The 27965-nt window shown below is 40.7% G+C and overlaps 1 protein-coding gene across 9 annotated transcripts in view; it reads right to left on the reverse strand.

Moving 5' to 3' along the window:
* Positions 1-265: 265 nt before the first annotated feature.
* The window catches only part of POMT2 (protein O-mannosyltransferase 2), a 37763-nt gene continuing 10063 nt past the window's right edge, over positions 266-27965 (reverse strand). For 5 of the 9 annotated variants that reach the window (XM_044436461.1, XM_044436464.1, XM_044436466.1 and 2 more), the window contains 16 exons: positions 27799-27958; positions 26073-26179; positions 24007-24089; positions 21574-21683; positions 20782-20848; positions 19462-19531; positions 18884-18962; positions 16529-16680; positions 12472-12563; positions 12031-12107; positions 10171-10242; positions 9590-9649; positions 9310-9415; positions 7757-7897; positions 5128-5242; positions 266-3809 (listed from right to left, as the gene is read on the reverse strand). In XM_044436461.1, coding sequence (XP_044292396.1) covers positions 3704-3809; positions 5128-5242; positions 7757-7897; positions 9310-9415; positions 9590-9649; positions 10171-10242; positions 12031-12107; positions 12472-12563; positions 16529-16680; positions 18884-18962; positions 19462-19531; positions 20782-20848; positions 21574-21683; positions 24007-24089; positions 26073-26179; positions 27799-27958 — 1597 coding nt within the window. In that variant the 3' untranslated portion in view covers positions 266-3703. Of the gene's footprint in view, positions 4594-5127; positions 5243-7756; positions 7898-9084; positions 9416-9589; positions 9650-10170; positions 10243-12030; positions 12108-12471; positions 12564-16528; positions 16681-18883; positions 18963-19461; positions 19532-20781; positions 20849-21573; positions 21684-24006; positions 24090-26072; positions 26180-27798; positions 27959-27965 lie in introns of those variants that run through there. The other 4 variants (XM_044436462.1, XM_044436463.1, XR_006415342.1 and 1 more) reach the window with 4 other exon arrangements.

A 27965-nucleotide genomic window follows, 5' to 3' on the forward strand; every position in this document is an offset into this window, starting at 1 on the left:
CAAGTATAGAGCCTAGCAGGGGTTCAAGAGGGTCCTATGATATACAGATAAGCCATTGCCACAGCTTGTGTACACACACACACACCCCTCCCTATTTTCCTCAACACTACTCCCAACCACCCCTTAGAGTAAATACTGCTGGTGGCATTCTGCAAAAGCAAGGGTCGCCATAAGACCATCATCACGATCCCCAGCACTAATCAAGCCATTATTTTGGTGGTGGTACTACAGAGGAAGAAGGAAACATTCAGAAATCAACAAGACATTTGAAAGAAAGAAAGCTTATTTATTACAAAAAAGCAAATATTTGCACATTTTACCTCATTTTCAATTAGTTCCTTAACAAAAAGCAGCGCCAATCCAAAGGCAATTTGTTTTCATTTAGTAACATGTACACAGCAGGGCAATGAAATATGCTCACATAAATACAAGGCGGTGGTCATGTACAAAAAGCAAATGCACAGTTGCTTCAGTATTAACAACTTTAGTAAACACACAAGGCAGAAAGTTGTCTAGGGTCAGTAGACAACTGCCATACTATCTGTAAAACACACTATGATTGCGTAAGGAAGAGCCTAAATCACTCCCTTGAAGCAATCAAGTTAGAGTTGAACTACGCTACAGATTCAGAAATAATGTACGGTACAGCCCACCCTTTGGAGCAGGGAGAGAGTGCATGAATGCTCCTCAACGTCACAAACTGAAATTCCCGGCCTGTGGAAAATTACCCTGTGAGAGAGAAGGGCGCTAGCCAAGCCTTCCTGATGTGCCAGTTGCCTAAGTGCAAGTTTGCTGTTGCTAGTTTTAATGTGAAGAAACAGTTGCACCTGCGATCCTCCACATGCACCTGAAGTGAGGCGGGGAGAGACATAGTTCAAGAAGGGCTGTGCCAAGTGCTGTTTCTGAATGAGTAGTTCAGTTCTGCCGATCTGCCAGTCAGGACACGATGTAAATAAAAGCACAAAGGTTTCTGACAATCATCTGCCTTGCTCTGGACATGAAATTCTTGACTATAACATACAGAATGAGAAGCCTATTTAGAATAAAGCACTATCAAGGGAAAAAGCTGACACAGTGCCGTCACACAGGGGTTTTTTTATTGCTAATTTCTCCTTCCTATCTCCTAGAAGGAGTTTTGTAGAATCGTATTTGTTAGTCCCACACTAATACTTAAAGGAAAACCTGTGTGATTCTCTAAAGTCCTCAAGACAAAGGTTTTATTCTGGCAGACATTCCAGCATGAATGGATTCTCTACGCTCCAACAAGACTGGCTGTGGGGTGTGGGGGGGGGGGGAGGAAGGCATTTTTAGAATAGTCTGAAGCATTCTTTTACCATTCTGGTTCTATGTTCCAGTTCATCTCCTCAGCTGCAAAGCAGTCCTAACAGACCAACTTGAAAAGGAAGCAAGTGCTCTAAACAGCAGCACATTTTAGCTAGCCAGAGCCCTGGTGGTGTGCAAGGCTGGGCAAGTGAGACCTCTGAAAATGCAGGGCAAGGTTGTGCTGAACAGTCATCCATTGGACTACTGCAGAATCCAAGGGAGAAACAGACAGTTGGCCTTGCTGATTTTTGTAATATTAAAATTTTATCTTGGTCAATCTTTCCTTCCTAAAGGAGGAAAGAAATGGGTTTCCTCCTTCAAGGGGCAACCATGGCTCCAACAGTACATGTATTCAACTGGTAAAATTACAAATACAAAGAAAGATATAGAATTGAGGAATAAAGATAAAATTGAATAGTTCACTGGTTACCTGATCAGACCCTGCTTCAGCAAAATTTAGTCAAGAAGAGTAACATTTGAATACTTATTGGAAATACAAGGTGGCCAAAACCTCTTAGTAATTCAACCTTATTCTTCCAATGATGATCAACTGCATTGCTACTGCTTATGATCTATTATATTTGCAGACTGATGTCTCTACCAGCAGCAGAGATGAAGTATAATGGGGAGAATTTCTGACTTCCCTTCTTTTCTGTACATGATATCTGAAGTCCCAGGGCAGCCACAGGAAAATGTTTCCTGCCATAGGAAATTCTACGTCTATTTTTACATTGATTCCCATTAAGCATCAACAAAGGAAGTAAAAATTGAAGGCTGAAACTCTTTATCATTTCTGCTAATATACTATGTAAAGAATGAAAATTCAAACTACTGCCACTGACTAAAAGGTTAGTCTTACTGTTCCTACTCTAGTCCAGCCAGACTAACTACAGTTTTGCATTTCTTCTTTTAATGGATCAGGCAGCACTAGCCTCAAATAGTCACACACATTACAACCACCCAGCCTCTCCTGAGGATATTGGCATTTAGTCACCATGCCAACAGAGACAGACCTTTGATGGTGGATGGTAGAGGGGGAGAGGAAGTGGCAGGCTTCTAGCTTTAATACAGATGCTAAAACAAATTGTTAGAGAGCCCCAATTTGGCCATAACACACATGCAAAGGAGGCTTCAAGTTAGCCACGTAAAAGGAACTGAAGTCAAATTTGCTCAGGAAAATTCTGGTGTACAACAGCTAGAACCAAATTAACATTTTGCAGGATGATGCCTCATTCTGACTTTTTCAGGGCTTTTCTCTCACATACTTTCAGAAACGGATTACAAAAAGCATTCTCCACTCACCAGCTGAAGAATTTAGTTTCCCCCCCAAAAAAACTATAATTGGTTTTTTCTACATGGTTTATAATAGCAAAGAGGTTAATTCTTCCACAAAAGTAATATAGCATTTCAATCCACTGATGTTAGCAGCATATTCTGCACACTCTACATTCATCAAAGAGGTACCAGCTTCCCACTGTAAGAAGTGTAAGCAGGCAGTGAGATTAATAGGATGGGTGACAGCTCTCAGCAGCAGCTCTAACCTATTATGTAACTTTTGCATCCTCCTCAAAGGCACCACTCCTCACTGTCAGAGGAATTTAGGGCAGGAAAATGAAAACTCTCTCTTCTCTCTTTGGAGCTTTTTGAAAAAAAAAGTCCAGTTTGATGACTGGAATGCTGCAGTTGCATCCCCACACGAGTCCTTTCAGGCAGCTGTGAGGTTCTTTCAATATCTTTTCTCAGAGAACAAAAACATTATGCAAAGATATGCCTTTTTGTGGGAGGGGGCAAGCAAGGCACAGAATCTCGGAAGGCTTCAAGCTACTGTGACGTTTAAGTCCAAGCTCCTGAAGCTCAGAGCAGCAGTCACATGATTCTCCCAGAAACACACACATGGGCAGGCACACACACACCTACCTTTAAAAACATCACAATGAAGAGTTACTGGATGTGAACTCTCCGGATTGCTGTTGCTTTAATAATACACTTGATCATTCTTGTGCTCTGTTTAACCACACATGAGCAGAGACAGGCAGACGTTAAGTGACACCACTGCAAAACGCATGCATCCTCAAGCTCATACAAAATGACGCTGCCATGGAGGCAGCTCACCGTTGTTTGAATGTTAACATATTGCTTGGATGGGTCAAACTTTAAAGAATCAAGTAACTGGGTCAAGTCACTGGGACCCTGGGCCCCATGGCAGAGGTTCTCCCTCATAGTTGCCTCTTGCTTTTCTCAGAGTTCAAGGTGAACAATTCACTGCATCAGCTTGAAAGTGATGCTTGGGAACAGATTCTTTACACCTCTCGTGGAGTGAGCAGAAAGGTTTCACCACTTCTGTTCTTCTGTTTTATTCCTTTCTTTTTCCAGGCTGGATTTAGAACTCCCATGTTTCCAGCCACTTGAGTCCTGCCATTGGGCTGCTGGGATCAGAAGCCAGAGGTCCTATCATCCCATAAGAGAGAGGATGGAAGAGGTAGAAGCTGTGGAAAAGATCTAAACATGAATACAGTACCCAGAGACCAAGCGCCACAACGGCAGAGCACATCACAGCATCATCTCCTACAGTGACCTACAGGCACTGTTTAGCAGTGCTGGGGACTCACATTGAACAACTCACTCCCAAGTCCAACTCAAGTTGTGTCAGCAACGCAACTCAGATGTGACTCAGAAGCAATGAACAAGTTCTGTATTAGGGCCAATGTTTTTCAACCTATTCATAAATGATCTGGAATTGAGAGTAAGCAGTGAAGTTGCTGAGTTTTCTGATGACACCAAACTATTTAGGATGAATAAAACCTAAAGGGATTGTAAGTAGCTTCAAAATGATCTCCCCATACTGGAAGAATGGGCATCTAAATGGCAAATGCAGTTATATGTAAGCAAGTCTGAAGTTGTTGGGGCAAAAATATCCTAACTTCAAGTATAGGTAGATGGGATCTGCACTGGCAGTGGGTGAGCAAAAAGGGGATCTCAGGGTAGTGACAGACAGCTTGATGAAAATGTTGGCCCACTGCTCAGCTGCCATGAAGAAGGCAAACTGTGCTAGGCATAATTAGGAATGAAACAGAAAAGAGAACTACTAAGATTTTACTCCCCTTACACAAAAGTACAACCACACTTAGAATACTGTGTTCAGTTCTGGTATTCTTACCTGGAAAAGGATGTTATTGAATTGGAAAATGTCCAGTGAACGGCAACAAAAATGATCGGGGGGGCTGAAGCAGCTCCCCTATGAAGAGTGGCTTCACAAATAGCACTGTTTAGCTTAGAAAAAGGCAAGTAAGGGGAGATAATAAAATAATGCATGATGTGGAGAGAATGGAGACCTTTTCCTCCCTCTCCCATAACACTGGAATCCAGGGTCATCCCATGAAACGGACTGGTGGAAGATTTAGGACAGACAAAAGAAAAGACTGTCACACAGTGTATAGTTAACTTATGGAATTCACTGCCATGGGAAGTGGTGATGGCCACCAATTTGGATGGCTTTGAACAGATTCATAGAGGAGGAGGCTATCAATGGCTACTAGCCTTGCTGGCTAGGTGCTGATTCCTTTACCAGAGGTGACATGCCTGCATACACCGCCTGCTGAGAAGCATGGGCAGGTATAGGTCTTACACTCCTCCTGTTTGAATAACCCTGTGGGAAGCTGGTTTGACACCATGTGTTTGGAGTACTGGACAAGATAAACCTTTGGTCTGACCAGCATGGCTTTTCTTCAAATAAAGAAAATGAACATTCAAATGTTCCAAAATAGTCTTCAGGTGTAAGTTAACAGTTCTGGAGCCAACTCTCACCTGTATATACTGAGCAGGATCAACATTGCTATCCCATAGTTATGAACATATCTAGTCTGGATGCTTGTTGACAGAGGCCCAGCACAAAACTTGAGCAATACATCCCATGTAATCCCTGGAAGATAAAGAGGAAGAAGAAGGTCATTAGGCGCACTGGAAGTTGGAAAAGATCCAGTAATCATATCAATACAGGCAGCCACATGGCATCCATACACGCATTCACACTGATGTGGGTACTTATCAGAAGGACCAGCACAAATTCCCAGGATAAATGGCAAAGTCAATTTTATTTCACAGTCTGAAGGAGTTTTCCATGGGAGGTTCTATAATAAGCAATCTAAGGGCATGAAGCTTAAATTCTGTACTTTAGCAGAAATGAATGTTAGTGCTAGCAGCAAAAGGCATTCAATATTAAAAATCACAGCTCTTGAATTCTCATTATTAATATTGCTACTACTGTTCTCTCCTGAAATTATCTCTCATTCAAAAAGGAATCTGCAAGCTAATATCAGAGACATATTTCATTATTCTGAAGAGTGGTTAGCAAGATGCAAAAATTGCAATATAAAAAACCCCATGCAACTGTACCTTTGGCATAGGGGCTATTCTAAAGATATTTCTGCCTTTAAGAACGAGCCAACAATATCCTTAACATAAGCAAAGAAATATATCCTTAAATGCAGACTATCAATGGACATTTCTATAGCAATTTTTAAGGTTTAGAATTTTTTAATCACACGCATCCTCATAAGCCTGAATAAGTTCATTACAATATCCATTTTACAGGTAGGGGAAATTATGAGGGTGGGGCAGTATGTTGCCCAGGGCAAGCCGCTGATTGGGCTCACAGGCCACAGTGGTCCTTTAACCATGATGGGCTGTTGTGTCATGTCATCCTATACCAATCCCCACAGGGCAGCTTTTGTGTGGGAAACAAGCCATTCTGACAATATATGGGTTGCTCTAGGGATTGCTGAACCCAGGATGGACTGCCATGTCATTCAAGCCCAAAACCAACCTGAACATAGGTACCAGGGATGGGCTGTGGACCAGCCTGGCAAAAATTCTTGTTGCTCTTGCATAGCAGTTCCAGCCACCCCAAAAGTGATCAAGCAGCACTTGTAGGCAGCTGGCACTGGCTTCCCCTCAATCCCTGACATAATCCTGAGCTATTTTAGGCTTGCTATAACATTGTTCTCTTTACATGTTTCTCAAGATTGCAGAGGCTGTTTATCAAGCCAGCTTTCATGATCACTGTTTGACCAGCTATGAAATGTCCCTTCAAAGTGCCCCAGTGGCTCCTTGGAAGGGTTGCCCATAGTTGCTAAACGTTTTCTATTTTTTTATAACCCCAATTTTCACAAACATTTGCAAAAACCATGATATTTTTTAATTGCACACATGTGTGCAGCTGTGGACAGTCGCAGTTGCACTGGTTTACGAATGGGGAGCTTCAGGTGGGCAATGTGCAGACAGGTGCCTGCTGGCAGGTGTTGACCCTCAGCACTGCACTACAAAGCCGGCAGGTGCATTTATTTTCTTTTACTACCTCTGACAGTTGTCAAAAGGCAAGCTATCAAATGTAAATAATGGTGTACGTAAATAAACTTAGGTCATGGAAAGGGCCATCAGGTTCATTTCAAAGCAGGCTTTTGGGCTCAAGAGTGCCCTCATTTTTGTGCTTGTTTCCAGAAGGCTGTCACTTAGAGAACATGCAACATGTGAGCCAACTTATTTACCCAAATAGTTACCTTTGACAGCTCTTAGAGCTACATTTTCAAGTGGAATTTAGGGAACATTAAGCACATTTTGGGGGGTAGACACTATCCAGTTATATAGGTACTATAGAGGTATTTGCAGCCTCTATGGGGCATCATCCAGAGTGGGTACCTGCTGCACCTTGTCAGGAGACACACTCATTGCTCACCTGAGATTCCACATTCCATGTCCAGAGTTGTACCAGTGAGGACTATTTTAAAAAAATGTGTATGTTTGCTAAAATTAGTGGGGACAAAAAAGTTTGGCAATTGCATGCAGCATCTACAAGGTATTGCTGAGGCTCTTTCAAGAGACTGTCTATAGCTGTCAAAATGAGGATTGCCAAAGCCAATTTGTCAGCCTACTTTCACAGTCTCAAGAAAAAAGTCTATACACAAAAAGGCCACAACAAGCCTGAAACAGTTCACTGTCCCAACAGGGGGAAGAAAGACAATTCCTGCCGCCCACAGCATGCCCATGGGAGGGTGGAAGAAGGGGAGGGAGGGGGCAAACAAATGAAAGAAAGCCCAAGTGTCTGTCAGATGCACCGTGGCTTGTTTTGCCATCAACCAACCATGTTGTCATGGTGGGTTGGTGCAACATGCAACCGTACCAAGTATATGCCCTTATTCTAAACCCAGTTCTTCTAGATCCAAGTCTAAACCAAGCTGGTCTTGCTGATGGCAAAGATATTGTTTATTGACTTTTTTCCCAAAGCATTAGCCCTGTGGTCCCATTACATCCATTTTACAATCAACTATGATTCCATAAAAATGCAACCACTCCTTACACTCATACCTTTCCAAAGATCTCTGTAATCTAATCTACCATCCATTGTAGTTCCCACTGTGTGATGATTAATGAACCATACCTGTCAACATGGTGGAGAAAAGCATGGCAGGAAAGTAATGATGGAAATAGAGCACCCGGCCCATCATGAAAAAAGGAAGATAATGGAGAAGCCATCCCAGCATGATCCTTCCTCCGCCATGCAACAGAACTTGAGAAAGCTCTGGAACACAACACACATGGACATGCCTGAGATTTTGTTCATTGAGCAGATTTCTTGATTTTTTTTCTCATCACAGGAGAGAGCAAACTTCTGTTTATGTCAAACTTCCTGCAGTTATCTAGTTTCATGGAGTGTACATATCAGTGAAATATTTTATTGTTACCACTTTGCCACTTAAAGGCTTGGGGGACAAGGTTATTGCTGATACAAGTCAAGAATACTGTGTTCACAAAAGGCCAAACTACACTGTAGATAACTGGATCTGCTTACAGTACAGATGCTAACAGTTCCAAGTCAGCATTAAGGAAACCACTGGCACCCCACAGACCATCATGAAAAACTACGTAAGAGAGCTATTTCTTCAGCTGATGATACAATTCTATGCAGGAACAACATGAGCCCTATCAAACATTATCTGAGTATAAACTTTATTGCAAAACTCTACAAATGAGGAGACTAATTGGACATGAGAGTGTTAGCTCTTCCCCTGCCTGCCCCCTGCCTTGTCCAAATCGGAGATCCTTCCCTACTAATGCAGATTCTCTCAGAAACCTGGAACCCTGATTTTTACGGGGTTTAAAATCTTTATGACAACTTCCATGGACAGAGGAGGATGTCCCCTGTACACTCTCCATATCTGGGCAATGATGGAGAGGGCAGAACAAACACGGCATGCTCATCTCCATTCCTCCTACTCATGTGTAGAACGTACATATAATTACAATGTCTGAAAGCAGCTACGGTCTTATAGGTGTGTGAACTAGCTCCCAACAGTGTTTAAAAGGAACCTTTCATTAATTCCCTGTGACAACTAGACAATGCAACGTTAGTGCTACCATTGTGTGCAACTGTAAAGAAACTAAAGTGCATGATAAATGGAATACACAGCAGTTATGGTCCAATAGAAGATAATTCTTCAGGTGGTGATTAGAAAGGAAGCAATGCCCCAAAGGAGTGGCCCAATCAGGAATTCTCAAACACCACAGTTAAACATTCTGAAAAAAAACTGTCCCCTTGGGCTATTTTTCTTGTCACAGGAATGCTTGAGCAGTAGTAGCAGTAGAAGTAAGAGAAGTAGAAGTATAATAAAGGCAAATAACCTTTCTTAAATTCTTAGGCTGAAATCCAAGGCACCTAGGGAATACACATAAGCAAATATTTCCACTTATGAATCCAGGTTCCCTTACCTGCTCTTGTTTCCTCATGCTGCAAGGAAGACTATTTCAGAGGGTTCCTGAACAAGCCCAGAGAATGCAGGAAAATTCCATTTGTGATCCTAAGACTCCATTCATCATTATCACGATTCTTTCAATACTTCGTTCAAAGTTATGCTTCCCTTGCCCAACCCTACATATGGTGACTGCTCCTGCAGCAGGAAGCCTAGACACAGCAGGTGGAAATTTTTACCTTACCTTTGTGCTCAGCTGTCAGCTGAACTCCCCTCTTCATGGCCACAGATAGACATATTGCCATTATGAGATACAATCCAATAGTGATTAGGTTCATCCACCAGATCACCTGTGAGGGAAAGCCTTGCAAGTAGGCAAAGATGCACAAAAGGCACCATAAAGCCATAGGAAAACTACTGGGAAGGGTGAGAAGAAATATCTGAGAGAAGGTTGGAAGGGAAAAAGAAACCTGAATCCCCACCACCCACCTTGACAAGGAGAAGTAAAACCACATTGTGCTTACCGGGTTTCCCAGCAAATATACCCTATAATCTGTTTCATTGACTCCAGAAAAACGTAGCCCCTGTGAAGAAAATGATGGTCTTGTCAGAAGTGTTCTTCGGTCTGACTTTTTACCTTAAGCCAAAAGTTTCTATAAGGATCCCCTGCTATAAGAAAAAGCAGTACTCCCTATACCTCAGAAAAGTTCAGCATCTCTAAGTGAGTATTTTCAGGGAAACATGTTTATATGAACCTATATTTATTATGGGAGCCATTTCAGCTACTTGCAGTTTTTGCTGTTTGACAGCAATGCATCAGCTGCCCAATAATCCTGGGGTACCCATTCACATAGTGGCCAAGGAATGCTTAACATGATGTTACCAAGTAACAAGAGCTACAAAAGGAAAAACATGATACAAGGCTGGGCTTTGTGCAGAAATCACTTAAACATGCATCTGGTGACTATTCAGACACAAGTGAGGAACAGTTTATCATACTGTTCTCTTAAAAACGGAGATACGAAATCAAAAAAGTTGGACACACACTTGCGCGCCCCCCCCACCTTGCCCTTTTCCCTGCCCTGACTCAGTTTTGCCTACATACCTGATAATTGATGGGCCAGTGCCAAGGTTTGGATGTGAGTTCATTCTCTTTTGGTTTGAGGCCACTGTTTCCCTACCAGAAAAATAAACATTATAATTATGTTGCAAGATTCAGCTTTCCAAATCAGACCAAAAGCCAAGCACAGCATGCTGCCTCACTCAGTGGCCAGATGCCTCTGGGAAGCCCAGACACAGGACAAGAATAGCCCTTTGCCACTGTTTTATGTAGCGCCTGATACCCAGCCAAGTACAAACTGCCTCTTACACAGAAAACAGCATACAGCCATCACAGACTGTCCTACCTACATGTGTTTGTCTGCAACCTACAGGCCTCTCTTACTGCAAATGCTATCTCACTTCTAGACTACATTAATGGCAATTAATTTCCTAAGGACAGTTTGAAATATCATTGTTTAAATCCCAGACTTTCCCAGGCAACAATAAAAAAAACTATATTCAGGTACTATATTAAGACTGCCATCTCTCTCAGAGACCTAACTTCTTAGGAAAATGCACATGTGTCAACAGCAGAAGACCCATTCAGAATTCTGAAAGGACAACACTGTTTAAATCTAAGACTTTTCAAGCAAAATCAGAGAAACTCAAACATTTAGTTCTATGTTCCCATGGCAGAAAAGGGGCTGGACAACTCCAGAACAACCAAAGCTTTATATTTCACAAGACACCAAACTTGACTTCATTCACTGTGAAGAAACAGCTCTGACATAGAAACAGGATATATACCATTTATGTAATCATGGTTCATAACACTGACCTTATACATTCTATTCATAATCACATGATAGGAACATCAGACAGTGTGCGTAACCTTAAGAACTAAGGCCTTTCAAACTGGCTAAAACCATTAGTAGAGTTGGACACTGCAGCACAGAGCCCCAGACAAAAATGGAGTTCATAAGAAGAACACTACTTTTCCCAAAATATTTTCTTCAAATGCATGTTCCCTTTAGGAAGAAAGCAATGGTTATTTCCATTGTAACCTTGCTTGTGAACTACCCAGAGGTATCCATCAGACCAGCACTCTAGAAAAAATGTAGCAGCTGATATATGCTTTGATCCAGGAAAGTAGCTCTATGACATAATCCAACCAACCTTTGCACAAAAGCTAGTATGGACACACACATACAATCATTTCCTGTGTCTTGCCAATATAACTAGATTGCCCTCCAGTGGAGGAAGGCTTTAACAAACAAACAAAATAGTGGATATCTAATGGATATGCTTTGGAAGCTTTCCCAAAGTGAAAATGTACAGTCCTTTCCCCAACAGTTTGTTATTGTCAATTGTATATGTTAAGATTTCTCACCAAATACAGATTCATCAGGGTTGCTTTCCCTCTAGAAAGGAAATACCTTTCATTTAAAGAAATCCAAAATCACATGTGAGGGTTCACATGTAACATTAAACCATGGTTTACAACAATGTGCACACACAAAAATTAACTGAAGTGAAGCCTCAGGGTGGTGCCTTCACTCCTCCTCTCCTTCTACATGATTGGAAGGGGAGATAAATCAAAATTTAGTTTGTCCTTAGCAGATTCCTGTCTTGTCATTCCATACAAACCAAGAGTTGTATTTTAAAATAAACCACAGTCAACTGAACAGCTGTTTGATCCTTGTATAACCCATAATGCCCAGATTTCCAAGCAGGCTCAATAACATGTTTTGGGAACTCACTGGGAACTGAGTACCAGCCTCCTGAATGCCACAACACTTCTCTTATTTGAAAGATAACCCAAACTGGTATAATCACCACAGACTTTTTTTAAGTGTTTCATTTTAGCCACAGAGGAATAAAGTTAAAATATAAACAAATATGGAACCCAAGCCACTCTACCTACTCGAATCATAACCATGTGTGACTCCACCAGAATCTCTGGAAAGGAAGGCTTCAGAACATCCAAACTGATATTGGGCACTACAGAAAAAAATACAGTTGAAAATGAAATCTCAGAGGTTAAACAGAACCATTCCCTTCGCATTAAGTTAGAGTCAATGTGAGAGATGTTGTAAGGAAGGCACAGACACAAAAACCCATGCAACATGGTATCTTGACTAGTCATGTCTCCACCACTTGCCATTATGCACTGCAATATCAGACGTGGAGGATCACAGATAGTTTCCCGGTAGATATGACCACACTAAGCAACATTACTGCAAGCACCAACACTAAGTCCAATTCAGCTTTTGTACAAATTATCCAGGAATTCCAAATCTGACTCTTTCCCCCTAACCTACTCCACAGATACTGTCATGACAAAGAAGTAAATACAATCACATACGTCTGGGATTGATGTGATCTTCAACATTCCAGAGGGTGTTAGGCGTTTCCTTCTGATATGGAGTGCAAGTGACTTCTACCTGCTCCCAGCCCCTGTGAAAGATGAACACTGTCAACCATCAACAAAATTTCTGGTCTGCTTCTTCCCAACTGTCCATATGCATATGCTCTATAACACACACCTCTATCTGGCCCTTCAAGATTCAGATAAAGCGAGCTTCAGTGTAAAGAAACAAGAGATACACGTGTGAAGTATGTAAGCACACATTTGACTCTGTTCTAATAATTTAAAAACAGCTACATCCATCTAACGACGACTTGGAGGCATCTAGTTGTGTTGTACTCCCATAATCTTCAGACAACATGACCTATGACCTATTGACTGAGAATGAGGGAAGTTATAGCCCATGCGTCCTCAAACTACGGTCCACAGGCCACATCTGGCCCACCATGCTGATTTATACAGCCTGCCTCAAAGCTTTTGGACTTGCTTGGAGAAAACGATCTCCAAGCGAGTCCAAAACCTCTGAGCCAGCACAGGCGTACTCAGTGGAAAGGCGGGCACAATCGCAGGTGCGCTCGTACAGGGAAGACGGGTGCAATCGCAGTCATGCTTGGGGGAGAGATGGCCACGATCGTGGTCATGCTCGGGGGGGGGGGGAGATGGCCGTGATCCCACCCACCTTCCCTGTACGAGCGCACCCGCCTTCCCTGCATGAGTGCACCCACGCCCGCCAGCCCACCCCCACCACCGCCACCTTTCAACTGGCCCCCTGTTGAAAACATTTGAGGGCCCCTCTTATAGCCCAACACATCTGAATGGCACCACCGTGGGGAAGATACATGATGGTAATTGTCAATATATATGTGGCTCAAATGAACCCCAAAAAGGCCACAAAATAGAAATTGGTATGTTACATATTTGGAAAGGAACCAACCTTTGTGTATTTAAAAAGGAGAATTTTAAAATCCAATGCTACGATACAGCATTTACCAACACAAATGAATTTAAAGGACTATTGCTGCTATTTTAGCATTGCTTTTATATCAATGTATTATTTATCTTTTACTTTAATGTATATATTTTATTTGTGCATTTTAATTATGTAAACACCTAGACAGTCATCTTGACTAACGGGTGGTATAGAAATTAAACAAAAGAAGGCCCACCCACTCATTCAAAGACACAGGTATAATTTCACATCTGTACACCGTGACAAGGAGCACTCTAAGATATGTGATCCATTTAATAGAGCAATTTTCCCTAAGTGGAAAATGGCTAATCCAACATCCAGTCACCATCACAAATGAACGGCTCTTTATGCAGTATGTCCTGGAAACATATCAGTCCTACCACTACCACCTTTTTATATCTTTAAGGCAATAGATCAACTCATCTTTAGGTTTATACATCTGTCAAAGTATTCTAAGATACATTAATTTCTAAGTGCAATGTTCTTGTATTAGCTTTGGCTCCTGCAGTGAAATGAAATGAAGTGAGAATTCGTTTTCTAATAAATTGTATTACAATGGTTTTAGCTTAACTGGCTTTCTGGCTGAAAGATATTCAGGATCATATTATGAATTCAGCCTTCGAAAGCAGATCGTTTTACAAAAGGACCGGGACACACTCCATTGTGCAGGCAGAGGGGAGCTAATGTGCTTGGAAGAGCCTTTTGTTTCACACACCTGCTCTTCACTAGCAACTTGCATTCCCAACTTGCATTTCATTATAAGATCCCTTTTCATTAGAAAAAGAAAACCTACAGATATTCATGGTTCAAAACTTTATGAGAACCAATAAAAATATAGCCAGCATTTTCAGAGAAGAACTGTATGCTGCTACAAGGCTTATAATATGGAGAATTATGCAGACATTTTTCTAAAGGTAAGGGACACTATATATAGCAAGAAGTGTTCTTGCTATAAACCCAACTGCAGAGAGTCTTTCTTGCACAGAGTCAAAAACAATGTCTTGGGTGCTTAGGTCAAATTAAGAAAGCTCCTAGAAGGAAAGTTTTTATCTTCTCCACCTCTTTGCAACTCCCACACCTTGTCACCCATTACATAAGGTATCGTCACCACAACACTCTAGAAAAGTTTTAAAAGAATAGTGAACATAAAACTTTACTGCTGTGAAGTTTCTTAATTTAAATCATAGGTCTGAAGCCTATACCAAGGAGGTTTATAATAAATCAACACTGCACAAGCTCTCAGTACTATGGATCTAAAAATCAATGTCTATAAATTGGAATTAGCTAGTTTCAGTTGGAAACTGGAAGATAAGATGAAACAACTAAGAGTACTACGATAATCTCCTAGAACAGCTTATGACAGAGTTCTTTACTAGATTTGAAAAAGGGGTGGCCATATTTATGAAGGATATATCTTTTATTTTTGGGATAACTGGTTCAGTAGAATCAAAAGTTTCTTCCACCTCCTGATGTTGTTTTTTCTCTTCCACTTCCTATGGTGCATCAGAATGTGATACAATCAGAGAAAGAACATTGGATATCATGGGAGTGTATTAACATTAAATGTAGTGTGGGTGGACTTCCTGGGTGATTTCTGCTCATGCTCAGAAACTCACAGATAGCAACATTTGACACTAGGAAAGAACTCATCAACAGTAACATTGGACTAAGAGTGAGCCAATGGAACATGTGTCTTTCTCCCTTTCCCTGCAGTTCACTCAATTCTATGCAACACTGTTGTCATGAGCCAGTAATTCTTCATAGGCCATTCAAAAATAATAGGCGTGCCAAGAGGTGAATACAAGATATATTCAAGAGATGCAAATAAACAGAATATTTGAAGCAAAAGAAGCAATGCAGGATAAAGCATACATTCCTTCTGCCAAAGGAAATCCTGTATCTTACCTGCTCAACAAGGGGACACGAGGTGGCATTGCAGGTTAAACCTCTGAGCTGCTGAATTTGCCATTCAGAAAGCCAGCAGCTCGAATCCACCTGGTGGGGTGAGTTCCCATTGCCTTGTCCCAGCTCCTACCTACTCAGCAGCTCGAAAGTGTGTTAAAGTGCGAGTACATAAATGGTTCCCACCTTGGTGGGGAGCTAGTGACCTGTGTGGAAGTGTGAAGACCAGCTCTGCATTGGACATGAAGTGCCAAACCTGCAACGCCAAACCTGGAGCAGCAGTGGCAGCGCCGGCGGTGGAGGGAGGCCACCAGCACTCTTGCAGACTAGCACTAGCTGCTTTATGTGCAAAGCTGGCTCGTCCTCTGTGGTGCACCAGAGATAGTGTGTGAGCATGAACAAAAGAGCTAGCAATCTTAGGCAGCCAAACTACTCTGCAAATATTAGCACTGTAGACTTCCTGGCTAATTGTACCAACGCCATATGAAATAAACATTCAAATCTGTTCAGTTCAGTGGCAAACAGGACCCCAAAAGTGGCTTTGATGTACAATTCTACCTAGATTAGTTGGTGCCAAGCCTCTATCTTGAGAGGGGCTTAAGAAAGCATATATGATCCACTTGATCCCTCCTATGCTGGACATAGTCCAATGACTTCAAAAGTGTTTCATACATTCCTACAAACTAGAAAAGCACTAGCTCAAACAGCTGGCAGCTGCAGGTCCAAATCAGCTAACTTTCATCCCAGCTGTTCTGAAAAAAAATGCCTTTAGAACTTTTTCAGAGGCTGCCACTATGACTTTTGAGCTGTACTGCATCAATAGACATAAACTTGGGAATTTGATCAGCTACCCAGTTTTATAAACAGGCCCAAACAGAACTATATAGATAGGCAAAGGAATTTGATGTACTGCTAACTTTTTGATATAACAGTGGTCTTTTGTATTTCTACTATATCGTCCCAATACAATGAGAATTGTAAGGGCCTTTCAGCAGTGCATCTGCCCTCTGCTCTGACACAATGTGGCCCAAAATGCATAGAATCACACATGACTATGTGTACATATGTGTGACCAGGAATAAAGAGGGATATGGGTCCTTCCTGGGGTTGGAGGTTGGTTTTTATGGCTTTTCAGTTCCAATAAGCTCTAGAATTCCATGAAAAGATATATCTAAGACTTACCATTTGGGTAGAGTCTTTCCAGTTGAACCCAAGATGCAGCCTGTAGCCAAGTGAATCAGTCGGATTTGACTACGTAGGACTTTAATACGTTTCCCAGCCTTTCTTCCCACAACCTCAATTCGCCAAAAGTCATTGGAGTCTCCAGTTCCATTCTAGGAAACAAAAATACCACTGGTGGGGAGGGGAGAGAGAACCACCAAAAGCCACTATTATGAAGTGAAGAGATACCGGCTGTTGAAGATTCATGGAGCTAGTAGGACAGCTGAAGAATTAATAAGGCACCTCAGCATTACCCCAACTAAAAAGAAGTGGTGTCCAGACAACACCAATATGCATCACTCCTTGAAGGGGGACACATTTCTACAATTGAGGACACAATCCTATCCATAATTAGATAGAAAAACAGCTTGCAACTCCCATCATTCCCCTGCCAGCTATGCAAGTTGAAGATTGGTCTCTAAGAAGTTTATGTTACACAGAGTATCACCCATAATGACACTGGGCTTCCGCCCCAACCCCACTGAAAAGCACTTTCAGTAGCAACTAGGAATGCCAATGGAAAAGAACCACATGCATGAGGAGGCAGCAGGAAAGAGGACTACAGCCATGAAAAGAACAGGGATTGTTATGAGCCTCCACCCTTAACACTGAAAAACATCATCACGGTGCCCTCAACACACATGAGTTTAATGCAGATGTGCATCTGCTCTCCAGCAAAAGTTACTATTAGAGTAACATTTCACTGAAGGCATACATATTACACATATAATATATTCCTTTAAAGCCAGGTAGGAAACCTCAGGACCGATAGTCAAATCTGGCTCAAAATGCAATACCCTCTTTTTCTGCAATGGTCTGGTGATTTCAGGACTTCTGTGCAGTTTTCCCCATTCTAAAAAAAGTTAAATGCCTTTCTTAAATGTTAGTTACTGGCAGTAAGAGTTTTAGGGGAAACAATGCTAGTATTATTTTACTGGTGTATTAGCTAGCTGGCAATTCAGACCTTGTCCAGATTTTCTTATTTATCTGGGAATACTCATCCCTGGAGACAGATCTCAAATGTTTAAGCTAAATTTGAATTGGCTGCTAAAGAGATCTTACTAGAAATTGCTAGAGGGGTATCTTTAAAGTTGAGGTTATGGGGTAGAGGGAACACATAATGAATATATTTCAGATTATGTTTTGAATGGGATTCCTATATTTACACCTGGCAAGTATTTCCAAAAGAAAACTATAACATTTATTTTGTTATGGTTCTTTTTTACTTTATGAAAACTCTAAAAGATTGTAATACTTCTTCTAAAGTTTAGGTACCAGCATTATATACAGTGGTACCTTGGCTCACAAACTTAATCCATTCCAGGACTCTGGTTGTGACCCAAACTGGTTGTGACCCAAGTCAAATTTCCCTATAAGGTTCAAAGTAAATAAGGTTAGTCCATTCTACAACTATTTTTTTACTCACAAAAATTTGAAGCAAAGTGACATAGAACAACAAAGATCACAGTCATCTCCCCCGCACAGCATGACCACGATCGCGCCGTGCAGGGAAGGCAGGCGCGCTCACGATCATCACCTGATGCAGAGTTCACGACCTGCGGCAAAATGTTTATGAAATTTCTGTTCGTGACCAGATTTGGTCATGAACTGAGTAATGAAAATCAGTAAGAGAGCAATCCTATGACCTCCTGAAAGCATTATCCCTAACCAACACCACTAGGTATAAGCCAATTGTTTTTTGATGACCTGAGTTTTGGCACTGTGATTTATTAGATGTGTTGCTCTAAGTATTTTCTTTTAATCTTAAGATTTTGTTGTTGTTGTTTTCATTATGACCTACCAAAGCCTCTGTTCTCCTGAATGAAATATTACAGATTTTGAACAGCTTAAGAGAAAGAAAATTAAAAGAGAAGAAACAGCCCTTCACTTTAGATCCAGAATGGTGTAGCAGGAGAACCAGTGTGGTATAGTGGTTAGAGGTTGAGCTAGAACTTGGGAGACCCTGGTTCTAGTCATAAGAACTTAAGAAAACATAGAACATAAGAAAAGCCATGTTTGCTCAGACCAAAGGTCCACCTAGTCCAGCACTCCATATACCAGCTGCCCACAGGATTTGGCGTAAGACTTCTCCCTTGTCCTGCCTAGCCACAAAGCTCATTGGATGATTTTGGGCCAGTGACCCACAGCCTAATCCAACTTACTGGGTTGTTGTAAGGATAAAATGGAGAGGAAGAAAAGGTTCATGTAAGTCATCTTGGATTGCTTGTAGGAAGAAAGGCAGGATATAAATATAATACATAAACAAAATATATTTCCAGTGGGAAACAAAATTAAGAAGTCTCTCTGTTCACTTACTATTCCATACCCAGTGACTTGAAGATGCTTTCTTGTCAAGGGGGCTTCATGCTGATGACTGTGCAAGTTTCTAGAAGTCCTAAAGTTAAAATAAAACTAAACTGGTTGATTTTATATTTGGAAGTATTTTAAGGAGTGAAACTGACATAGCTGAATATGCTGGCCTTTTACCAATTACTAGTTAAGCGTGCCTCCACTGACATGCAAATATGAAGATTGTTATTTAGAATGAGGTGCACATTCTCTCCCATTGCTTCCAGATGAGTGGCTATTTTAGTCTGTCCCAGCAAAGACAATGAGACTTGCAGCGTTTAATGAGACTTAAAAGCTAACAGGAAATCCAATCATAGATCCCCATAGTCTCACCTACTTTGGCCTCTTGAGTTCAAATATGTGGATATATAAATAGGAAGCATGTGAAACTCAGAGAAGAAAATAATAACAGAGGCTTGTTTCAAGCCCTGTTCCAACCATGGTATAGTCATTAGCAGATTAGGACTCCTACTACCTTACTCAGTTAGAATTACTAGTTCAGGTCAAATGCAGAGTCTTTAAGATTTCTTCCATTTCCTACTTACTCTTTGTGTTCCAGACGGATAACATCTCCATGTCTCACAAACTCCACAGGGAAGGAAGGGTCTGAAAGATCTATTGAAATAAAAGAGGTCACAGCATGAAATCTGAGAATAGAAAAGACATAAGAATACTGATGTAAAATAAACTAGGAAAGCATAAATAAACATGTTTGCCCTAGACCTATGCTTTACTTCAACCACTGAATGCTAAACTGTTCTGATGACTTTGTGATATCATTATAAAAATGGCTGAACAAAATGGCCAGCTAGAAAAGTGCTAAACCATGCAAGTATTAAGAGAAATACTCATACATCTGTTTCAAAAGTTTTTGGCAACTCATTCTACATTTATGCTAAATGTAATCTATTTTTTCATTTATTTATTTAAGGGTTTAAATACCTCAATTGTCTGGTAAACTGGTAAAGCTGCAGTTGGCAAAGATTAATCTGGACATATTCTAAGGGAGTATAAAGCTGTGATTGCATCACAGGAATAGAGATCATGTTTTGTTTCACGATATAGACCAGGATGGCCTTGAAATTGTCTGAAGATACCACCCACATGCTTATCCAACTCTCATGCATTGTCACCACCTGCACAACAAAAAGGGGCAAACACTCCCAAACCTGCCTCTCACCACTAACAAACCCTTCAAAAACCCTCCCTGAGCCTCTGCTGTGAAAGTAGACAGAACTGAGGGTGGGCAAGCATTCAGGAGCTGTGCCTTGGCCCCAGACAAAGAAGTGGGTTTACTGTCGTAACATTCAAACACATCCTGGAGGTAATTGAGCTGAACCCTCCAGTTCAGTGCAGGATCTGCAATGCAGGATGCACCTATAATCATCACTGACATGGCTGTCTAACTTTCACCATTTCCTGAGGCAGTGCATTCCCCATCACACAGATCTTCCTGTTTGGAGATTTCTCCTAATGTTTAACTCAAATCTGCTTCCCTGCAATTTCTACCCACTGGTTCTAGTCTTGCCCTAAGGAGCAATAGAGAACAAGTCCACTCCAGCCTTTCAGAAATTTGAAGATCACTTTCACATCTTTCTCCAATCTTCTCTTCTCCAGGTGAAATATACTCAGCTCCTTCAGCTGTTGCTCATCAAACTTGATTTCCATACTCCTTATGTTCCAGTTCAATATTCTTAAAATGTACCCCCAAAACCAGATGCCCTTGCAGAGGTGCAGATATACCCCACTTTATTAAATGAGGAAAGAAAAGCCATCCATGCCACAAACTCTGGGAAAAGAGACATTTTTTTCTTGAAGATGGAACAAATGAGTTACATCATACACTTGGCTTATTCTTAGTTTACCTGTGATCAAGTTGTGTTTCTTAATAATCCACAGGTTATTCAAATCCTTATGTAAGTATGCGGTGACCTAGAAACACACAAGAGTCATGGCATTTCACCCCTTTACACTTGTATAGTAATCAACAATAAACCACACTTCGTTTATCCACTACAGTCAAATATCATATTCTATACTTCTGAAAGACCCAGGCTTGTAGCTCATATTTATATAAAAATACCAGTTAATTTTGTCACTATCATAGCTCTTTTTTGAGTTATTGCATTTTAAACTAAGTTTTTCTTATGTGTCAAGAACTATTTTCCAAAGAAGTAAAAAATAATCCATTTCCCAATACATGTTTTTATTAACATGCATCACTGGCCTTGAGGATTTTATTTTCAGCCCACAACTGACAATTCAGTAATATTTTTTACAAGGTAGAAGTGTTCTATGATTAATATTGTTGTTTTCTGCCTTGGAAGGTTTTCCCTTAAGAGGTGGATGATAAATCTTCTAAATACACAAACAATCACAGGTAAACACACAGTTTTAACTATTCTTGAACATTTGTCTTTTTTTTTTTAAAGACACCCACAAAAGTGGACATAATTGGACCCAGCATCACACCTCCTTTTCTCCCTCTTTGATTTGTCTTATAAGGCCAGAACTGTGGCCTGGGATGGGGAAAATCCATGTTACTCCCTAATCAATATTTTTCTTATAAGCACAGAGGTGGCAGTCTGCATTTTCCTAAGTGGCTTATTACAGGGTCACAGGATCGCCCTAACACAGCATAGTAGCAGTTCACCGACCTGCTGCTGCCGGGCTCCCACTCCCTCAGGATACAGATGCCAATGCGAATGAAGGTATCCACCAGCCATACGAAGGTTCTTCATTGTTATCACTGAACCAAATGCTAAATCTAAGAAAGAGAACAAGGGCTTGAAGCAGCTCACTTTACAATGTTGTGCTATAGCTATAGTTTCACTACAGTGTAACCTCAAGGGAAATTTTCATATTGGAACCTGTATTATACAAGCACTTCATATAAAGCCAGCTCCACATGACTAAGATTCCAGCATGATACGAAATTGCTGTACCAAGGGATCAACATGCGGTTGCCAGTGCAGTTGGGTGCAGCAATCCTACCCTACTCCACACTGCCTTGAATTAAATAATTCAATAGTAATGTCAGTTACAATTATTCACAAAATGCACTGGGAAATTGAGAAAACCAATAGGACCAATGCTGATTCTACTTCTAAGCCAGGGGTACAGAACTGTTTTAGGTGGACTGCCCCCTACCCTGTGGGTTGGATGACATTAGGTGGTGTGGCCCCACCAGTCACCTTTTTTTTCTTTGTTGGCACTGGTATTTGGGACTTGTAATAAGTGGTTGCTTTTCCCTCCATGTGGGCGAGTCCCAAACCGCCCCACCTTTCATGCCCACTGCTATGCCAAAGATCAGGGATACCTCCACCACTTGGCATCCTCACTGCTATCTGTGTTTTGAAATCAGAGGTAACATCATGTGTTCCACTGCTACTGCACATCAGCAGAAAGGGTGCCCAGGTTAGGCTGGAAGGGCAGAAGTTCTGCACTTTTGTTCTAAGCTACTAAATCCAAACTTTAAAAATTAGGTGGAGATTCAAAGAGGTGAAGAACTCAAGAACCACTGACTGAGTTTATAATAATAAAAGAGGATGTATGAGTGTCATCTCATCAACAGTGTGAAATCTGGACACCAAATATTTGACATACATACTAAAGGGATCCAAGGAATGTGCATCTGGGGGTTATATGGTTTTTAAAACATGGATTTTTAGGTTGCAGGCTTTACTAGTCCATGCATAGCTCTTCAGCTGATACAATTTTAGGCAGGAATAAATTAGTCCAAGGGATAAAGTTATACTGCTGCCCTCTCCTCACTGCTATGGGACAGTCTGCCTAACCCAGAGGCATGGAGTGGACAGCCCACTCCCTCAGGGGATTATGGGGTGCACCACACTATGGGCCATGCTGAAAGGTGCCAGCGGGCATGGCTTCACGCAGAAAGAGACAGTACACCATGTTCAACTCTGACAGCTATGTAAGTTTACTTGAAAGCTTCACTGTGTCAAACTAAGGGTATTCCAACCTGTGCAAAGCTGGGTTCATCTACCCAGTCCTTTAGGGTTCAAGTAGTAACAGCATTTTAAAATGTATGCCTCTCCATTCATTAGAAACAATGCTATGTGTTTTAAGAGTTACAGCCAAAAACCCACACATTGCCCCTACCCCCGATTGTTCCTATTGGTTTCTGCAGATTTCAAAGCACATGTTCCCCATTCATTTAGGATGCTTTGCTTTTTCTTCCTGCTGTAAGAAAGAATGAAATGGCTACAGAAGAAACATTCTGACTGTGCATCCTCATTTCATAGATTAAAGTGGAAGAGGTGAAGCGCTTATGCATCACTACTTCTCTGCACTCCCATCTCCACCACCTGGATACAGAAGGCATCCCCATTCTGGTAGCACTGTGCTAACTGTGCTGCAAGATGAGAACTCCAAGTTGCACCAAGTTAAACAGCCACGTATCTTTCCTGTGACCAGATCTTGAAAAGAAGGTTCAGAAAGCATAATACTGTTAGTAACAACCTCCTGAAAAGAGACCCTCAATCAGTCTCTCTTCCTACAATTTATGTTGTAAGCCGCCCCGAGGGGCATAGAAATTGTTTAAATAAATAAATAAATAAATAAATAAATAAATAAATACTGCATAGCAGCACAAGTTGGGAGGCTACTAGTTTGATACTAGTGAATCATGGTCACACATGGTTTCAAACCAAGCCTGCTGGTATAGTAGTTTTACTTCAGGATGGTCCTTAGGATGGAACCAATTTTCAAGCAATATTAGAAATGTATAATTAAAATGTATTATTTTAATGTAAAATGATACATTTTAAACCCTCAGAATCCTTCTCCCATTCCCACTCACTTTTCTATTTGGTATCAGATCATATCTACAACTATTATATATGCCTCCATTACACTTATGCTCAGTTCTGCACTCCTCAGCAACAATCCAACAGTAACAAAGATCAACATTAAAAAATAATTTTAAACATGTTGAAGGGCCAGAAGATGTATGGTGAAACTTTTAGTTTTCATTCTCTGAGATATTCTTTAATATTGTTTTGGTTGCTTGGATGCAAGGTTCTAGTGCTTACCAAAGCACCTGTTCTCCCAAACATCTAGATACTCACACTCTGGAACAGATACATTATGAAGGTTGTTCCCAATCAGCCGGGACTGAAATCCAGAGCTGAAAAAGCCATCACCAGGCCCACTGAGAAAGAACAAAATGCATGCAAATTATGTCTGTATTAAGACAAATAGAGAGGTTTATTTCCAAATAGGAAGGAAAACACATAGAAGGCAACACACAGGAACACAGTGGTAGAATGTTCTCAATTAACTTATATGCCTAGAAGGAGCTGGATTGTTTGGCTGTCACCTGGGCAACCTTCAGCAGCCTTTGAATTTACATCAACCAACTGGTCAATTGTGCCCATCTACAATACAAGCAAATAGTCCTGGCAAAAGCCATTTTCAGTAAGATGTACTCAAACCTTTGCTCGATTTTTTCCTACAAAATACCTCAAGCTTGTATTCTGACATTTGAAAAATTAGAATCTTACGATAAAATTAAGGAAGTCGCTTTATTTCATTAACAAGCAGAAGGCGCAATCCTATTACAAAGATCGTAAGAACCTGAACATGAGCCCATATGCTCATCATGTGCAGGGCAGAAGGAGTGATGGAGGGAAACTGTACCTCCCCATACCTTCATCCTGTTTTTTGCTAGACAAACTTTGTTGTCCATCTAGCAAGAGTGTTTCAAAGTGGGAAAGGAGGAGGCTGGAAAGACCTTTCCAGTCTTCTCCCCACCTCACCCACCAAGACACCCCTTTTTACCCCTCTCCAAGTTTGCATTCCCCACCTTATAAAGGCAGCTGGTACAGTCCTTTCCATGCCAGCTGCAAGGCAGAAGGGGAGGGAGACTGGAGGTCCAGTTCCAAAGCTAGGCTAGGAATGCTGAGTCACTTCAGAGCAGGGAATCTGAACTAGCCAAAGACCCCTCACATGCCGTCTAGGGGACTGTAGGAGTGCTCCCTTAAGGGGCTACTTTTGGCATGATGAGCAGGTCTAGGCAATAAACGAGAATGCTGTATAATTCCGGCAGTTCTTAACATGTTTGGATATCAGCCATATGTAACAGAAAACTGACCAATAAATTTCTAGAGCCTTGACCAATAACACTACTTGAAACTTATTTTTAAAGTGTGGTACCTAATTTTATAAGCTAACCAAATTTTATTCTTGTTTGAATTATTTATTAGGAAAGGGCAATTTACCTCAGCAGGTGGGCAATTGTTCAAAACAAAGTCATGACAGAATCCTGTCTGACATTTAAGGTAAATGTCAAGGCTAATCAAATGCCTTTAATTGATGAAAAATTTCATGTCTGAAGGTAAGAAATTAATGGGGACTGTCACTAACTCATTTACTGGAACCTAACTATACTGAGCTGGGAACAACATCTTGAAATAGATGTCCCTAAACCAGCTGCAACAATGCTTTGCCTTTAAAACGGTAACTATTGGAACTATGGTGCCATTCAGACATAGCAAACCTTAGCATGGTTTAGAGCTGCTGTCTGTTTTCATCTTGCAGAGCTGTACTGTACCCAGCCATAATTAGCAGTAAGCACAAGTTGCATCTACTTCAAATACTCGCTGGCTATCTATCTATCTATCTATCTATCTATCTATCTATCTATCTATTAGAAGCTATCCCACCCCTTAGTTGGAATGGCTGTCTGGGCAGAATATAATAATATAGTAATAACAACATAAATAAGAAAACATCAATGTATTACAAGAATAAATTCTGGTTCCCTGGCCAATTGCCAATCAAGTTACTCATTTCAAACATTACACTTTAAAGTTTCCTGAATCACAGTTTGGTATGATGTTTGAATTAAGACAGTGTTGTAAGCGTTGGCCTTATTGGATTGTTTAACTGTGCTGCGGTTTATAACCTGATATGGTGATGGTGAACTTGCTGTTTATTGGTTGTTTCAGTGATGTCATTGACTTGCTTTTGTTGTAGTGTGTTTGTCTTATGTTCTTGGATCTTGCTAACTACCCAGAGAGTCTTTGGGCTACTGGACAGAATAAAAGTGTAATAAATAAATAATCTTAACAAATAAGATGCAAGAGTTTCCCAAATCAAATATCCTTTCTGAGCAGAATAAGGGAAGAAATACCTTTTATTTAACACTGCAAAATGAACAGCAAACATGGCTGTGTAGAGGGCAAGTGGCAGCAGAATGAGGCAGAGTACACGAGCCAGGAAGTGCTTCCCTATGGTAACCTGCAGCAAACAATTCAGAACAGGTGCAGCAACTTTTAAGGAAGAGTGTTATCAAGGCAAATTCTGCACGAGCACATACAACACAGAAATGCAATAATTTCTATAATGTATTTTTTAATGTAATCAATGAAGGTTGGTAATTAGTTAGTTATTCCAACAATTTCTCTTCGGGAGTTAGTGTATTTCCTTGCATATTATAAAAGTCAAGAAGCTTTGCTGGCAATAGTACAACTGAAATTACTTTGCAGCCATCTGCAGACAGGAGATTTAAGGAAGATGGATTTATTCTAGTTCGAATGCAATTAACTGACTTTGACATTAGAAGCAGCTCTTTTCGGAAGCTGTGACTCCACATCTTTGCACTACATTTACTTTAATCAGGAAAAACAAATCTCACGACAGAGTGAAGAAAGCCATGTTTATCAAATATAAAAGGAACAGAAATAATATGTGGAATAAATTGGATTTTGAAACTTCAAACAGTCTGAAAAGTCAACCACAGAAGAGTGATAGCACCTCTAAGACAGGCTTGAATAAACAGCATTGTGGCAGACTACAAAGCCCTTTTCCTTGTGTTAATGAGGTACAGATTTAATAACATTTATTGACAAGGTCAGTATGCATCATATTTGATGTCTCCTGAATACTGGCTAAAATAATTTTAGCCCCTTCTTAAATCCACAGCTACCTCAACAAGTTACTTGATATTTGAAGCAGAGAGGGGAATCTTCTTTGTGAAACAAACAAATTGTGATATTCCTCATCTTCAGAAAAGTAGCTCAGCCTGCAGATGCTGCAAAACCCATCAGACACAGTTCTAAAACAGTACCCACAATGAAGCATTGTATGACAAAATCCAATTTGTAGCCTATGAACTGTATCACTGTACTGAAGGTCAAAACCACTGCAACTGCAGGTTTGAATATATCATATCAAAGGCCACTTAGCAGAGGTATTTGCTCATACAAAATTCATTTTCAGAACTCTACAGTATATGCTTAATTTCTAGGTGCTCAATTTTCTGGCTGCTCAGTATATGCTTAATTTCTAGATGCATTATATAAAGGTACAGAGTCTAAAGCAAAATGAAAATGATGCGGCCCATTTTTCTGCAGGAGGGACAGAAAAAATGGTACAGAGGAAGTCTTCATTTATGTTTTCAGTGATAAGTGCATCTGATGATTTAGGTACTTTTCTGAAGATAAAAAAAGCAATTCATTTTTTTCACAAAGATTTGTGGGGGAAAAATTAAAAAGGAAAAAATTAAAAACAAGTTAAGGAAAAAAAACAAGGTTTTTCCCTTATATATCTGGGGAGGAAACTACCAGAAAAAAAAAATGGAGGGAACATTTTTCTTCCTAATTTTCTGGGGGGGGGGGGGGGGTTGTGCCTTTCTCATCACTACTCATGGGGCAACCACCACCTTGCATTAGCTTTAGCACCACTTTACAACGGAAAGCAGATGAAAGCTTATCACTTTAGAGACAGCTTTTAAGTACTTGTCAAGACTATATGGCCATAATCACCGTTTAAAAACCATTAATAGATAGAAGATAGAATACTTTCATTGTTTTTCTTCCAACAAACACAAATAGCTTATCAAAGTTATAGAAACTCACCAGTGAGAGACTGAGATCTCCCAGCAGTTCCCAAAGATCACAGAGAGTGTTCACTCCAACTAGGAGGACCACAAAAAGACCAACAAATTTGACCCCAATTGCGCCAGCAAGGTTTATCCCTGTCAGACACAGCCAAAACCACCAGGGGGCAGAAAAGGACCTGCAAC

The sequence above is a fragment of the Varanus komodoensis genome, unplaced genomic scaffold (genome assembly GCF_004798865.1).
Source record: "Varanus komodoensis strain SLA01 unplaced genomic scaffold, ASM479886v1 scaffold3, whole genome shotgun sequence".
Taxonomy (NCBI): Eukaryota; Metazoa; Chordata; class Lepidosauria; order Squamata; family Varanidae; genus Varanus; species Varanus komodoensis.